The sequence below is a fragment of the Pygocentrus nattereri genome, chromosome 7 (assembly GCF_015220715.1).
Source record: "Pygocentrus nattereri isolate fPygNat1 chromosome 7, fPygNat1.pri, whole genome shotgun sequence".
In the NCBI taxonomy this organism is placed as follows: Eukaryota; Metazoa; Chordata; class Actinopteri; order Characiformes; family Serrasalmidae; genus Pygocentrus; species Pygocentrus nattereri.
Genome location: NC_051217.1, coordinates 41,917,635 through 41,933,207, shown reverse-complemented (window position 1 = coordinate 41,933,207; position 15,573 = coordinate 41,917,635). Strand labels below are relative to the sequence as shown.

Below are 15,573 nucleotides of genomic sequence, written 5' to 3'. Positions count from 1 at the left end.
ACAGATCCCATTCAAACATCCCATTCCCATAGCATGCTGTTCAGAGCCGCCAACATTAAGTTCCCAGTATAAAATGCCATGCTTCTTAGCTAGGCTTCGTTGTTGCTAATCAAGACGACTTCTGTAGGAATCCCCAGCTGTGAATGTTTCATTTCACTTATATAATTTTTTATTTATATCATTTATATTTGGGGCAGTCGTGGGCTGGAGGTTAGGGATCTGGCCCTGTGACTGGAAGGTTGCCGGGTCGATCCCCAGGGCCGACAGTCCATGACTGAGGTGTCCTTGAGCAAGACACCTAACCCCCAACTGCTCCCCGGGCGCCATGGATAGGGCTGCCCACTACTCCGGGCAAGTGTGCTCACTGCCCCCTAGTGTGTGTGTTCACTAAGTGTGTATGTGGTGTTTCACTTCACGGATGGGTTAAATGCGGAGGTGGAATTTCCCTGTTGTGGGATCAAAAAAGTTTCACTTATATAATATTAGCATGACAACTCTGTGAGAAGAGCCAACATAGACCAGCACTGGATGCTGGTATACACGTCAACCAGCATGACCATGCTGGGGTGCCCAGCTAAACCAGCATCGGAACAGCACTAGACCAGCTTAGACCAGCACGTTTTTTTCAGCAGGGAACAAAACTGGCCACTCTGTCCTAACAGTATGATGTTATATACCAAATGATTATCATTTGAAATGAATATCACACTCTGAATGTAGCCATTGCGATGATTTAGCGCTACAAGTTCTCATTAGGTTGAACAGGATTTCCAAAAGGCTTGTCAAACGAGCAACAGTTGCTACAAAAACACCACATTTGTGGATGGAGAAAGGCCAATTGAGCAACAGCAGAGTTTGTAATGTGAATGTAGCCGAACAGAGAAAGAGTAGAGATCAGAGAAGATCACATCAGCGAACATTTCTCGGCTGAGTTTTTCAGCTCCTCCAGCGTGGCCTGAGCCTTGTCCTTCAGGTGGTCAATATCCACGTTCTGGATGTTGGAGAGCTGGCCGAGGACGGACTGTTTGTGCTTCTCTTCTTGGTTGTCCTCGGCGATCATCTTGGCCAGTTCGGTGGGCAGCTCCACGTCCTGCCCTGCGGCCTGGATCTGCGTTTCATCCAGCTCGTTCTGACACACGCACACACAAGCACATCGTAAACATGAAGAGATTTGTTCCACTGATACAAAGCACTGATTATGCTTCGCCATTTCCTTTGTGCTGTTAGGCTGACGGCAATGCGATCTGTAAGCTTGCGATGCTTCGTATTTAAGCAAACCTTTAGCGAAAAATCAGTTTTCTATGATATTCTCCTTACCCCAGATGTAGTCGATCAGCCAGGACATGGGTAAAGATGGCTGTTTTGCTTCTTTAGTTCTGGAGCTATGAGCTAAAAAGCAATGCCAGCTTATATTTCACAAATTAGCACTGTGCAAACTAAGTCATCTCTAATAGACTTATGTTGTACCTGACACTGTATTTATATACTGGGGCATTTTTATCTGTAAAAAATGGACGGAAGTAAGTGCATCATCGACTTTCAGGTGGCTGCTGCTAATGTTTTTAGCTGTTAGCATTAACTCCTGTTCACTTTTCCAGTACTTTACAGGTTGTTGTCTGTGTTAGAAACCACTAGTATGTTTATTTAAGTTCACTTAAATGGGATTTTTTTTCCCAAAATTTCTGACTTGTTAGACTGTAAACAGTCGTTCAGTGTGGTTTGGTGTGAAATGCTTCATACTAGAGAAACAGAATTACTCACAGTGGTGGTGATAGGAACCAGATGTCTGAAGCAGTTAAAGTGAAGTGATTATGAACACGTTGCTCGATGATAGTTTTGGGATAAACGTTTGGGCTACAATGTACCTTTTACTGTCCATTAACTGTGGAGAGATACTTTTAGGGTGTCATAAGTCAGTGTGGTCCCCCAAAATACTAGACAGCACATGGGGCTTCACTTGAGGTTTTGGATAGTAAACAATATGTCTTGCGGCGGCACGGTGGTGCAGTGGGTGGTGAGGAGGGCCTGGGTTCAATTCCCCGGCCAGGTGACCGGGATCTTCTCTGTGTGGAGTTTGCATGTTCTCCCCGTGTCTGCGTGGGTTTTCCCCGGGTTCTCCGGTTTCCTCCCACAATCCAGAGACATGCAGTCAGGCCAATTGGACATGCTAAATTGCCCCTGGGTGTGAGTGACAGTCTGTGTCTGTCTGTCTGTCTATCTGCCCTGCGATGGACTGGCGACCTGTCCAGGGTGTATCCTGCCTCCATGTGATCTACAATGAGCCCTTTTGCATCAAACCACTCTGAACGACTGTGTTCACATCTCAGTCATCAAATTATGCACACATTTTTGCAAAATTGGTGGAATTTCCTTTTAAAGACTTGACAAGATTAAGGCAGATTTGAGGCACAATGCTGACCTGATAGCTAAACTTCTATTTCTTGTTAGCTGCATTAGCCCCAGAGCTCCAGTGCCAACTATAAGAAGCATATTTTGGACAACAACCTAGTCTTGGCTGATGAACTACCCTTGGGGTAAAGGGGGAAATTAAGCAAAACTTGACATTTGTCCAAACGATCACTTCAAAGTGAGTGGGGTCTGTACCTTTGGCAGTCTGTACTTTTCTCTGAAGTGAGTTCTGATTGTGGCCCTCTCTGCTTTCTTCTGGGCAAAGTTGGCATCTCGCTCCTGCCTGCAAGAAAAAAGTGATAGGTATAAGTCCAACACACACACACACACACACACACACACACACACACACACACACACACACACACACACACACACACACACAGGCTTGTCTTGCTAAACATATGAGGACTTCCATAAGTTTCTATTTCTTTTTGTTACTGTAGGTAAATAATACTACACATAAGACTAAACCTAACCCTAACATTAACCTCAATATCCAAAAGGCAGTTTTTTCTGCTCTTTTAGTTTTCAAATAAGTAATTGTGGTGAAAACAACACATTTCATATAGTTCTATCATAGTGACGACATACACCCAGGGAGCAGTTGGGGGTTGGGTGCCTTGCCCAAGGACACCTCAGTCATGTGCTGTCAGCTCTGGGCATCAAACAACCTTCTGGACACAAGGCTGGTTCCCTAACTTCCAGCCCACGACTGACCCAGAATCATATGCAAGCTCACAAGGTCTGCTGACCGCTTATTGATTCCATCTGGGATTTCTGCAAGTCAGAAACTGCAAAACAGTTTCCCATGACTGCATTTCTCCAAGAAAGTCAATTAGGTCCGACCGAGATTTGACCTCGGATCACTGGATTTAAAGTCCAGAGTGCTAATCATTACACCATGGAATGAACAGCTTATTGAGTCCCTGTTAATGCACTCAATGTCTGAGGCATCAGGCAGCATATTTATAACCATTCCATGTAAAACCTTTCTTTTAGAGGCGTTAGATTCTTCAGACGTCTGGTTCCTATCACCACCACTGTGAACAATTCTGGCTTGGTAAGTTTCTCTAGAATAGGGCATCTCTTTGTCTCCCAATCCCAGGTTTAAACCTGATCATTCATTTGAGGAGCAAAAGCCTCTGTCCATCCTTCCTCCATCTACACGATAGCCCCTGATTAAGAGCATTTTGGGCTATTTTTGAAGAAAACCTTCAGCTTAATCTTAAAGGCTCTTTTAAATGACCCTGTAAATCTCATGAATCAGTCAGTGCTGTGAAATGAAGATGGAAAAAACGAGCGCAAGCACATATATGTGCTCACGTGTGCATTAATGCACACGCACATGCGTGCTGAAAGGTCAGTGTGATTACGGTGTAGGAGCAGAGGGCACCGCTGGGCAAAAGTAGAGCAGAGAGACAAAACTGGCTGAGCAGTGAAGGACCCGAGGGGTAGAGAGAGAGAGAGAGAGAGAGAGAGAGAGAGAGAGAGCATGATGCTCACCCACTCCGCCAGCTGCCATCTTAAATTCACTGCCACAGCCCCCCGCTCCCCCGCTTCACACTCACACCATTTTGTGTGCCATCTTTTCACATGCAAAACAAGCTTCAGTAGTTTAATCACATGCATTCATAACATTAATATTACATGCGGATGTATTGCTCTCACTGGGTGACATAGGACAGGGTCCCAAGAATCAGAATCTGTACTAAACACATTACCTTACAAATGTCTTGATAATTAACTGGCTAATATGTAAATAAACCCATTCAGAGTGGTTTGGTGTCTAGAGAAACTTATTAAGTCAGAATTCTTCATAGTGGTGGTGATAGGAACCAGACATTTGCAAAGAGTTTAATGCATCGTTGTCCAAAGTTGGCTCCTGAGGGTGTTTCATTAGGCCTGCCAGAAAGTTACCCTTGCCCCTTACCTCGCCCTGACCTCACCCTTACCTCAGCTAACGAGAAACGAGTTAAATTTCGTCACAAGAAAGAGTGGAAGAAGGAGAAGGAGGGGTTTTAGTCACGGCCTTTCCTCAAACTTCAGTTGTGTCATAACTCCATTTAAATATAGGGTTTAAATGATTTCTACATCATTGCATTTAGTTTTCATTTGCATTGTGCACATTCATGGCGGAGACACAAAATTGGTCAAATTGTCCCCAAGAACATTTTTTCCCCCAAATTTACCACCAATTTACTTACCTACCAAATGTTCTTACCTATAAGGTTCAATAATCTAACTAGATTTATTTCTAGCTATTTTGGGTAATTTCTATTTGCTATTTCTATCATAAATTGTTCACAAATTGCAACTGGCATTTACAAAAGAAATAAAACAATAGAGTTTTATTAGGTTTTGTTAGGACAGTCACTGTGTAATATGTAGAACAATCCAACATACATCCTAAGAATGCATGTTAGTGGACACTGTAGTACCACACCAACAAGGAGTTGGCTGGGAAATTGCGGAAACATGGGGAAGGATGAGTTGAGGGCTGAACTAGTAGTGAGTTTCCAATTATTTTCCTTTTTTTACTCTTTTCTTGAACTTAGTTCTGAGACAGCCAACAAGGTTGCAACTTGATGTGGCGTACGTTGGCATAGCAACATTACGTCTTCACTTTTTTTAGTACAACATGGTCCAGTGCAGGAATATTTTCCACAGTAGCATCCAAAGTCGCAGGTTATTAGGTATGTAGTATATACGGCCACTCAAGCTGGTTGGTTGAGAAGTGTTCTAGCTGTGCTGTTATTTCACCATAACATCACAGGTTTTTCACAAACACTGTACCACTCCGCTGAGACGCTGTTGCTAAGCAACGACATTGACAGCTGTAGGAGACGCTTAAGCTATTTGAACGCTTTTACTTCTGACGTTGCACAGACACAGAATATGGATACTTTTAAGATGATATTTGACCAACAGCTGATTTGGTCAGACTCTGAAGATGAGACGACACTAAATTCCCAAACTGCCGTCACCACTGAGCAGCTTTTTAGTTGGCAGCTGTGACAGAAGAACAGCTAAACAACCTGGAATCAGTCAGAAATGAACCCAACACCATTCGCCAAACTAAACGGGCTGTAAGAAGCTTTACAGACCGGCTGGAACAAAACAACATTAATACTGATCTGGACAAACTGACAAAACTGAGCTGAACCTGATATTGTGGCAGTTTTATGGCTCAGTCTGTACTTCAAAAGACGAGGCTTACAGCAGACTGAGCAGCAAGTGAGCAGAGTTTGTTACTCTGACAATATTATTATTATTATTATTACCATTATTATTCTGACTCCTGACGACCATCAGAAGTAGTGTTTCCTAGAATGCCTTATCTGTTATTTGGGTCTTTAGGCTTCTGAATGGCTGGTGTTTAATGATTCCTCTGACTGCATCCATCCATCTTGTTGCTGGTCATCTTCTTCCTATCATAACAGTGTTTTCCAGTGAACTGGTCCAGAATATGTCCAAAACAAGAGCTTCAGTCTGGTCATCAGGGCTCTGAGTGAGACGTATGGCTTGATTTTTTTTTTTTTTTTTTCAATTATTTGTCTTCTTTGACGTCCAAAGTTCTTTCAAAAGGCTTTGCCAGCACCAAAGTTCAAAAGCATCAGTACTTTTCCCTTCAAGCTTGTTTGTTGATGAGCTTTCACTTCTCTAAAGCACCACAGAGTGGACCACAGCCTGGACAATTCAGAACTTAGTTTGTATAGACAAATCATTGCATTTGAAGATCTTTACAAGCTCCTTCATCCTCGTTCTGCCGAGTGCTGATCTATGTCACATTTCTTGATCGCTGGATCCTCTGTTGTTAGTAATCGAGCTGTTCACCATTTCCACATCTTCACCATCAGTTCTGAGGTCTTTCCTGTTGTTAGAAGCTTAGTCTTCTCCGTACTGAGCTGAAGTCCCATCTTTTCACTCTGTTCTTTAGCATTCCTTATAAGGGCCTTCAGGACTTCCAGATTTCTTCTACGAGTGTTAAGATTAGATGGCCGATAATGTACATCTTATTGGATTTTATTCTTCCCCTGAAATCAGTTTATAAAGTTGATATGGTTCAATGTGTCAATCATAATTCATTTTTACCTGACCATTTTCCAGCATCTCTTTATGCCAAAGAATTAAACTAAACAGGCTGTTTTTGCTACTGTGCCTTTAAGACAGACATATACATAACCTCTGTTCTAACTGGCTGCCCTTTTATTTCAAAAGCAGTCTGGGCTGAGATGCAAGAAAAGTTTGGACTGGAATCCTCAGGAATGTGGGGGGAGAAGGTGCTCCATTTGGTTGGTGGATCCTTTGGAAGGCCACAACGATCCATTTGCTTTCCTACAGCCAGGAACATCACAAGGTTTTACCATTTCCCCCACGTCTTCCACTCCAATGACTCACAGACTGCCTGCAGGAACAACACTCCAACTCACTTCAGCAGGACTGGGTGGAGGTAAACTGCTGTGGGTTGAATGGACGGTTGTAAATGTGTTCATGGTTGTGACATCAAAACAATGATGAATTCAAAATAGATTGGAGGGCGAATAGTATGTGAGGCAATGTTGACATAGCACATAAAAAAATATTTAAAAAAAATATATCGATGTTGTCAGAACGAAACCTCGTATCTCCAAACTGGGAACTTTACAGGAGAAGGAAAAAACCTACTTTACTTTTAATGTAAGTCAATGGAATCAGACATATTTACAAGTCATTTTGGGCCGTTTATTTTGGCACATTCATCACCAAATTTATATACAATGTAAGAAACAACAGGTATTTTCAGATTATGTCAAAAACTGAAAAATGACAAAAATGGAGATACGAGGTTTTGTTTCCGACAACAGCGATATAAAAAATTTGAATATAGGCCCAACAAAAATCTAGGTCTCACTTCATTTGGAAAGTCCACTATAGTCCCCTATAGATTATCTATAGATGTTCAAATTGTTAACAAACTATTTGATGACAATCAGTTGATTCTAAGCAGTGGTGGGGTTAGGGTTAGTATTTGGACCAGGGTGAGGGCTGGATTTAAGTTTTGGGTTGAGGTTAAGGTTAGGTTTAGGATTAGAGCCAGTTTAGAGTTAAAATGATGGCCAGTTTAGTAGATATTTAGATTCATGTATCTTGAAAGTAAAGCATCTAAAGTGGACTCTCCAAATAAAGTGTTACCAAAATCAAACTATTTCACACATACACTTTGGATTAACCTCTTAATATCCAAAACTATCCAACTGTTTTGGACTGGGCATCTCAGTCCAAAGGCCAGCCCTGAGAGAATTGGACTGGTGCAAGAAAGCAAGTAGAATTAAAAAGAGATTGAAGTCCATTTCAAACGGAAGGGTTTGCACAAGGAAAGCACGATTGCCACTGCTGTTAAAATGGCAGTCAGGCTGAGCTTGTGAGCTTTCACAGTGACGACTCCCTCAATTTTTCACAGTCTCTAGAGCTAACGGACTGGCAGTCCGTTAAGGACAAAAATGAATAAGCACGCAAACATGAATAGAACACGACATAAGGCCAGGGGCCACACGCTGCCCTCCAATAAACTCCATCTGCTCACGAAGTAGAAGAGCTTTCAACAGCATGTTCAAACCCATCTAATGAACACATATTCCAGCAGGCATACTGATGGTTCAGAACAGAAGATGTTGGGACTTCTTGATAGTTTTCCCACTAACAGCCTAATCATTAGGCTTATGGACTAATGAGGTCATCTTTTTGTGGTTCGCCATTAGCATCCAGACGAGCCCTGGGTCTAAGACGTTTCTCTCCATGGGAAAAATGAATGGAAAATTGCTCCAAACAAGTGCAGTGGTCATACACACTACATGCAGACTAATATTCATTGAACATAAAATATTAATTGACATACATTGGCAGAAATAGGTTACAATATGGTGCTGATATACAATGTAGTAGTATGTATAATGTATAATAGTAGTATATGCAATATCCTATATATATATATATATAATACTCTATATGACATAGTATACTGTATGTATTATATGTACCATATATGGCATGCATAGTGTATATTATATTTGCTATGTATGATACATATATCACATATACTATACATAGTACATATAGTATGTACAATACATATTTAGTGTTTGTATATTGTATATATTATATACACCAATCAGGCATAACATCATGACCACCTCCTTGTTTCTACGCTCACTGTCCATTTTATCAGCTCTACTTACTGTATAGCTGCACTTTGTAGTTCTACAGTTACAGACTGTAGTCCATCTGTTTCTCTGATACTTTGTTACCCTGTTCTTCAGTGGTCAGGACCCCCATGGACCCTCACAGAGCAAGTTCTATTTGGGTGGTGGGTCATTCTCAGCACTGCAGTATCACTGAGGTGGTGATGGTGTGTTAGTGTGTGTTGTGCTGGTCTGAGTGGATCAGACACAGCAGTGTTGCTGGAGTTTTTAAACACCTCAGTGTCGCTGCTGGACTGAGAACAGTCCACCAACCAAACATATTGTCACATAAACAGAAGAAAGGCTCAGACCTAATTATGTAATTAATTAAGACCTAACTAATGTTTACAGAACAGCCACATGATGTGAACATTCTATATCAATTTAAAGGAGTAGCCAAGATCCATGCAGGAACTTTAAGCCATGCTTCTGAAATGGTGATACTTGGACTGACGCTGTTCCCTGCTGGTAAACTCTGGAACAGCTGCGCCACTGTTTTGGCAGTTTCTGATCACAGCTTTAATTGCCAGCTGTAATCTTTTTGCCCAGGGATGGTGATGCCATGTTGCAGTGAGACCGCCAGAGGGCAGAGCAGAGGCAGTGACCGGACACAGACAGCATGTCTTTAGTTCTCATGACTATATTTAGAAGATCTACATACCTTCTCTCAAATTAGCATAAATAATAAGTACACAAAACACAATAAATAGCATGTTTTATGAGAAAGGAACGGCATCTGAATTAAAAATATGGATCTATTTAAGGGTAAAAGCAGAAGAATCTGCAGAAAATACACGTCTCAGCTTAAAGAGAAGGGTAATGTACTGTGACCTTGACCCCTGAAAACACCAATAACAAGCTGCCCTGTCCATCACACTCATTCTCTGTCTGTCTGTCTATCTATCTATCTATCTATCTATCTATCTATCTATCTATCTATCTATCTATCTATCTATCTATCTATCTATCTATCTGTCTAACTGTCTGTTGGTCTGTCTGTCCATCCATCCATCCATCCATCCATCCATCCATCCATCCATCTGTCTGTTGGTCTGTCCATCCATCCATCCATCCATCCATCCATCCATCCATCCATCCATCCATCCATCCATCCGCTCATTTGTACACCTGTCTGTCTATCTATCTATCTATCTATCTATCTATCTATCTATCTATCTATCTATCTATGTATCTATCTGTTGATCTGTCTGTCTGTCTGTCTGTTGGTCTGTCCATCCATCCATCCATCCATCCATCCATCCATCCATCCATCCATCCATCCATCCATCTATCTATCTATCTATCTATCTATCTATCTATCTATCTATCTATCTATCTATCTATCTATCTATCTATTTGTCCAATAATTTATCCGATAATCTTCCATCCATCCATCCATCCATCCATCCATCCATCCATCCATCCATCCATCCATCCATCCATCCATCCATCCATCCATCTCTCTGTCTGTCTGCCTGTCTGTCTATCTGTTTGTCTACCCATAGCTTTACCAAGAGCCTGAGTGGTAATCCACACTCCTGCCATTTAACAGTACATATATGTGACATCATCAGGTATCATGTCTGAATACGTCCTAGCCTGTGTTTAGCGGGTTAGAGGTCAAACATCCTCTACATTACGCAGCAGCGGGTGGAAAGGGATCTGAGGTGTTGCACCTTTCTTCTCCATTCTCAGTCTGCCAGGCTGTTTGCTCCATTTTTATAATGGGTTTCCCAGGAGGCTGGTTAGTGGAGGAGCTCTGCTATCACTGCTTTAGTAACAGCATCAATGTTACAGTGATAAAGGAGATCCACAGATGCGCAGGTTCGTGATGCTGCAGAAGAACCACTCTGGATCCCTGAAGAACCTGTCAGCAGATGGCTGCGTGAAGAGCTCTACTCAGGGAAAACCATATTTTCCTCTTTTTTTGTTATAAATAATAAGCCAGGTGTAGCATGTACTTTCATTTAAGTACCAGCTGTACTGTTCAGTCTGTGGTCTATACGATCTTGTGAGAACTAAGCTGTGAAAACAGCCCATTTTGAACCAATTGTTTTCGTGACGCCATGAAAACACATTTACATACAGCCTTCGGCTCCATCCATTCGTGCTGATGTTATAAGGAGTGTTTCTGCCTGCAGGTAAAATATAGGGCAACCAATGAGAGCAAAGCTCATTTACACTGTCGGAAAATGGTTAGACGTGCTGTTCTTGGCTGTGAATAGATCATCGTGGCCGTCCAAAGGATCCCCATGCCTGAATTTTCTAGAGGAGCAGTGGTGGTGATAGGAACCAGATGCCTGAAGCGTCTAAAAGCTCCCTTACAGAGAGCGCCACTGTTTACCATCATCAACAGGGCCTATAAAACTCAAACCCATTTGATTTTAAAGGTAAATAAAATGGCTATATTTGCATTGCAGACATGGGCACCCCTGGTTCCTATCACCACCACTGTAAAGAAATCTACTTTATGCAGAAATGTTGTTGGAATTCCAATTTAAAGGCACAGTAATTGTAAGAGATCTGGCTATTTTTGATAAATAAGCCATGCAAAAGTAAGTAAAAAGATGCAATTCAAGAAGAAACGAGGGATCAAAGCTCTATTTGTGCCTTATAAAGAACGAGTGTAATAACAGCAGCATGCCTTCACCTCTTGGACATGAATAAACCCCTGTTCACCTGTAAGACGCATGTGTTTACTGAAGGTCATGCTGTGGCCTCCACTGGCTGACCTATGATTAGGGCTCATAATTCATCCTGAACGAGGGACCTGAGCTGAGAGCTGTCCGTGACAAGGCAGCGTAATGGGGTCTCACTCACAGGGCAATCATATGAGTAAGCCTCCAGTGATTGTACATGACGTGAGTGTGAACTACAGCACACCTCTTTAGCTCTATAGATAGTCGGCTTGGAGGAGCCTGAAACCTGCTTCTTCTCTCCATTTCCGAGCTCTTTGCAAAGTGCCAGAAATCCGATGCCGGCAGTCTATTTCCAGTGCCTGACTCACGGCCCCATGCTGAGGCTCTGATGGCGAGTCCTGACGAGCTTCAAAACGTGTCTGTAGTGATGCTGGCGCTGGATTTAGGGCGCGCCACGTTGGATTAGGCCCTCTGCGAGGTCACAGCCCATATACCCTGAGCTGCAGCCAGGATCCTCCACACGGCAGGAGCAAACAGGAGAAGAGCACGCATAGCGGAGCATGAAATGACCGTATGGCGGCAGCTCGGGCAAAATGTAAGCCTCTGATGGACTTTACGTCAGTGCTGATTGAGTCTTCCTATGCATTCTTCTGTGAAGTGCTTAGCGAAGGTGGTAAATATGCAGATGTAAAGAAGTAAAATGTATTTTATCATCGACATTTTGTGTTGTAGTGAAATATAAACAGGAAACCAGGTAGATATTTGACATGTGACAATCTATGGATTTCCCTTATATCCAACTTATATGTGACTTATAGGCCAACCGTTTTTGAAACTGGAGATTTTAAAATATGGGACATGCATTTCAGTCATTTATCAATGTATATAAACATATATGTGTAACACATACAATTAACAGTATAAGAAAATATAATCTTCTGACAATCATTTATGGATGGCATATTTTATGTCTGTGTGTGTGTGTGTGTGTGTGTGTATATATATATATATATACAGAAATTATTCCATCCATCCATCCATCCATCCATCCATCCATCCATCTATCTATCTATCTATCTATCTATCTATCTATCTATCTATCTATCTATCTATCTATCTATCTATCTATCTATCTATCTATCTATCTGTCTGTTGTCTGAGATGTAGCCATGGTTTTATATATACACACACACACACACACACACACACACACACACACACACACACACATATAACCACGGCTACACAACAGCGTTTGGCACAGCTGCCTTGTTTAAAGCCGGTATAATCTAAGTGTGTTAAAGAGTTCATTTCTAGCACCTGCTGGTTTCCTCGTTAATTAGTGCTAGCCGCACGCGAGCACTATCCCTAAGCGAGAATGACAGCTGGAGAAGCGCGCGACGCGCTCACGAGCCACGCGCAAAAGTGCGCGTTCCCTTTTGGGAACGACACGAGGAAACGAAGCTCGCTTTCGCGGAGCGCCACTTCAGGCGCGCAGCACCTCAAACACGTTTAAGGGAAACTCCACCGATTTCTCAGAAATTTCGGTTAAAGAGTAAAGCTTCAGAGCGGTGGTGATAGGAACCAGACGTCCACCTCTAAAAGCTCGCTCACAGAAAGTTATGAATATGATACCTGAGACAGGCTTGTAGATACCGGGAGACAGCAGGGCGTTCTCAGGCAAAATAATCCTTATTTTACACATTTAGGGTTGTTTTAGCGTCATCAACGCTACGTGTAAAACCCCAGAAGGCACGTGGAGGTTCTGGATAGTAAATAAACGGGCTGCGTTCGCGTTGTGGCCAACCGAGCCCTGGTTCTGGTTCCTATCACCACCGCTCACTTCCCATAAACACACGAACTGCATCTCCAGCACTGAATTATACGGAAATTCGGAAAGATTGGTGGACTTCCCCTTTAAGTCGTTGATTCACAGCGTTTGTGGTGAAGCTCTCCTTACTTCTCCTCCTCGAGCTGCTGCTGATACTGCTCGTACTCCTCTTGGGTCATTCCCTTCGCTCCAGCCTCGCCTTTCTCCGCTTCGGGTTTCTCCTCCGTCAAGCCTCCGGTCAGGTCCTTCAGCTGACCGCCGATCATGTGCTTGACCATGAAAGCCATCGCGCCGAGCCGAACTGCTTTTTTAACTTACGCACGGAAAGGTTGTCCACTCGTCCTGGACAAAAGCCACGCGAACTCGCCGCGAAAGTACACCAGCAACTTAGAGCACTGTCCAGCAACGTCTCTCCTTTACGGTGAGGAGATGAGGAGGAGATGAGGAGGAGATGAGGAGGAGATGAGGAGGAGATGAGCAGGTCTTCCCGTCTTGGACAGCTCCTTTCAACCAGCGAGTTCAGCACCGAGGACAGCTCCTCTCATTGAACCGTCGCCTTCAGCACCTCCGGCAGTGGACAGCTCCTCTCACTGAGCCAACTCTGGAGCGCAGGGTAGTCGGACCGGGTCGCTCCTCCTCAACTCGTAAACTCTACAACGAACATGTGACCACGTCTTATATACCGTGCCAGGTGTTTGCCTTTGGGTGGTCGTCAGCGCGGAGGGGATGCGTATATCACGTGCGCGCTACGTGTATGAACAAGCCGGACCAATCACGCGGCTGGAATGGTCAACCAGCAGCCAGGCGTGACTAACACTCTTAAAAAAGGTGGTTCTTCGCGGGTTCCTTGTTGAGTGCAATGGTTCTAAATAGAACCATGACCACCAAACCATATGCTTCAGTGGGTCTCTGTGTGTTGAAGTGGCTCTTCAGATGTGCTGTATATGGTTCTATGTAGCACCACTACTGTTAAGATGTCAAGCTTGTAACATCAGAACCCTTTTTGGTGTGATATAGAACCATTTTCATCAAGGTTCTATACAGAACACATTCTCCACCAATCTGAAGAATTGTTTCAGCATGCAAAGAACCATGTAAGAAGGCAAATGGTCCTTCATGGTTCTATGCAAAGCCACTGTCTTTACTGAAGAACCCTCAAAGAACCATCTTTTTTAAGAGTGTACAGTCAGTCAAAGGCAAATTCCATCATAGTTAAATGGTTAAAATGTAGTGGTTTGATATTAGGTGCTCCATTAAAGAGAATCAGTCCCAGTGGTGGTGATAGGAACCAGACGTCTGGAGAGTTTAATGCCCCCAAAAGCTCCTTCACATTGTGTGAAATGGTTATGAAGCCTGAGGCATTGATAGTTTTGAGAAGGTTTGAGAAGGTGGAGTGCTATATGCAGAGCAAAATAGTAATCCTGTGATCCTGTAATCCAAAGTAATCCTGGTTTAAACGGTGAAGGTTTACTGGTCATTCTGGGTAAAAAATACATTGCCCATAACTGTGATCCAGACATCAAGACCACCGCTGTAAAGGAAACACCTGAGGAGGTGAGTTTCTCTAAAGTGCACGAATACACACCAAATCACTACACCTTTACATGTGAACCACTATATATATATATATATATATACACTCACCAGCCACTTTATTAGGTACACCTTGCTAGTGAACGGTTGGACCCCCTTTTGCCTTCAGAACTGCCTTCATTCTTCATGGCAGACTTTCAACAAGGTGTTGGAAACGTTCCTCAGAGATTTTGGTTGGTTATTTGAGTTCCTGGTGTCTTTCTATCATCTGGAACCAGTCTGCCCATTCTCCTCTGACCTCTCACATCAACAAGGCGTTTTCGTCCACACAACTGACCGCTCACTGGATATTTCCTCTTTTTCGGACCGTTCTCTGTGAACCCTAGAGATGGTTGTGAGTGAAAATCCCAGTAGATCAGCAGTTTCTGAAATACTCAGACCAGCCCGTCTGGCACCAACAACCACGCCACGTTCAGAGTCCCTTAAATCCCCTTTCTTCCCTCATTCTGATGCTCGGTCTGCACTTCAGCAAGTTGTCTTGACCACCTCTACATGCCTAAATGCATTGAATTGTGGCCGTGTGATTGGCTGATTAGCTATTTGTGTTAACAAGCAACTGAACCTAATAAAGTGGCCGATGAGTCTATTGTGATAAACTCACTGCTGAGGTAAATTGTTTTAAAATTTGCTTAGATGCCTAAAACCTTCGCACAGTACTGTACATCATTATTGAGAGCACATTATTAAGAAAGCCAGAGGTTAAATAAAGACGTTTTGCCTTTATTTCCCATGTTTAGCCTTAACTCCACCAATTTTTTCCATAATGTCTACATAATTATAAGGTTGAGATGTAAACAATCAGTCAGAGTAGACTGGTGTGAAATGCTTTGTTCTAGAGAAGCTTCCACAGTCAGAACTGTTCACAGTGGTGGTGATAGGA

At 42.9% G+C, this 15,573-nt stretch overlaps 1 protein-coding gene across 1 annotated transcript; it reads right to left on the bottom strand.

Annotated features, from left to right (window-relative positions):
• Positions 1–341: 341 nt before the first annotated feature.
• Positions 342–13,805, bottom strand: cplx3b (complexin 3b). Its single transcript, XM_017717194.2, has 3 exons — positions 13,230–13,805; positions 2,605–2,692; positions 342–1,129 (listed from the first exon to the last, which is right to left on the bottom strand). The coding sequence occupies exons 1-3, from the start codon at positions 13,385–13,387 to the stop codon at positions 905–907; spliced, it is 471 nt and encodes a 156-aa protein (XP_017572683.1). The 5' UTR covers positions 13,388–13,805; the 3' UTR covers positions 342–904.
• Between the last annotated feature and the right edge of the window lie 1,768 nt (positions 13,806–15,573).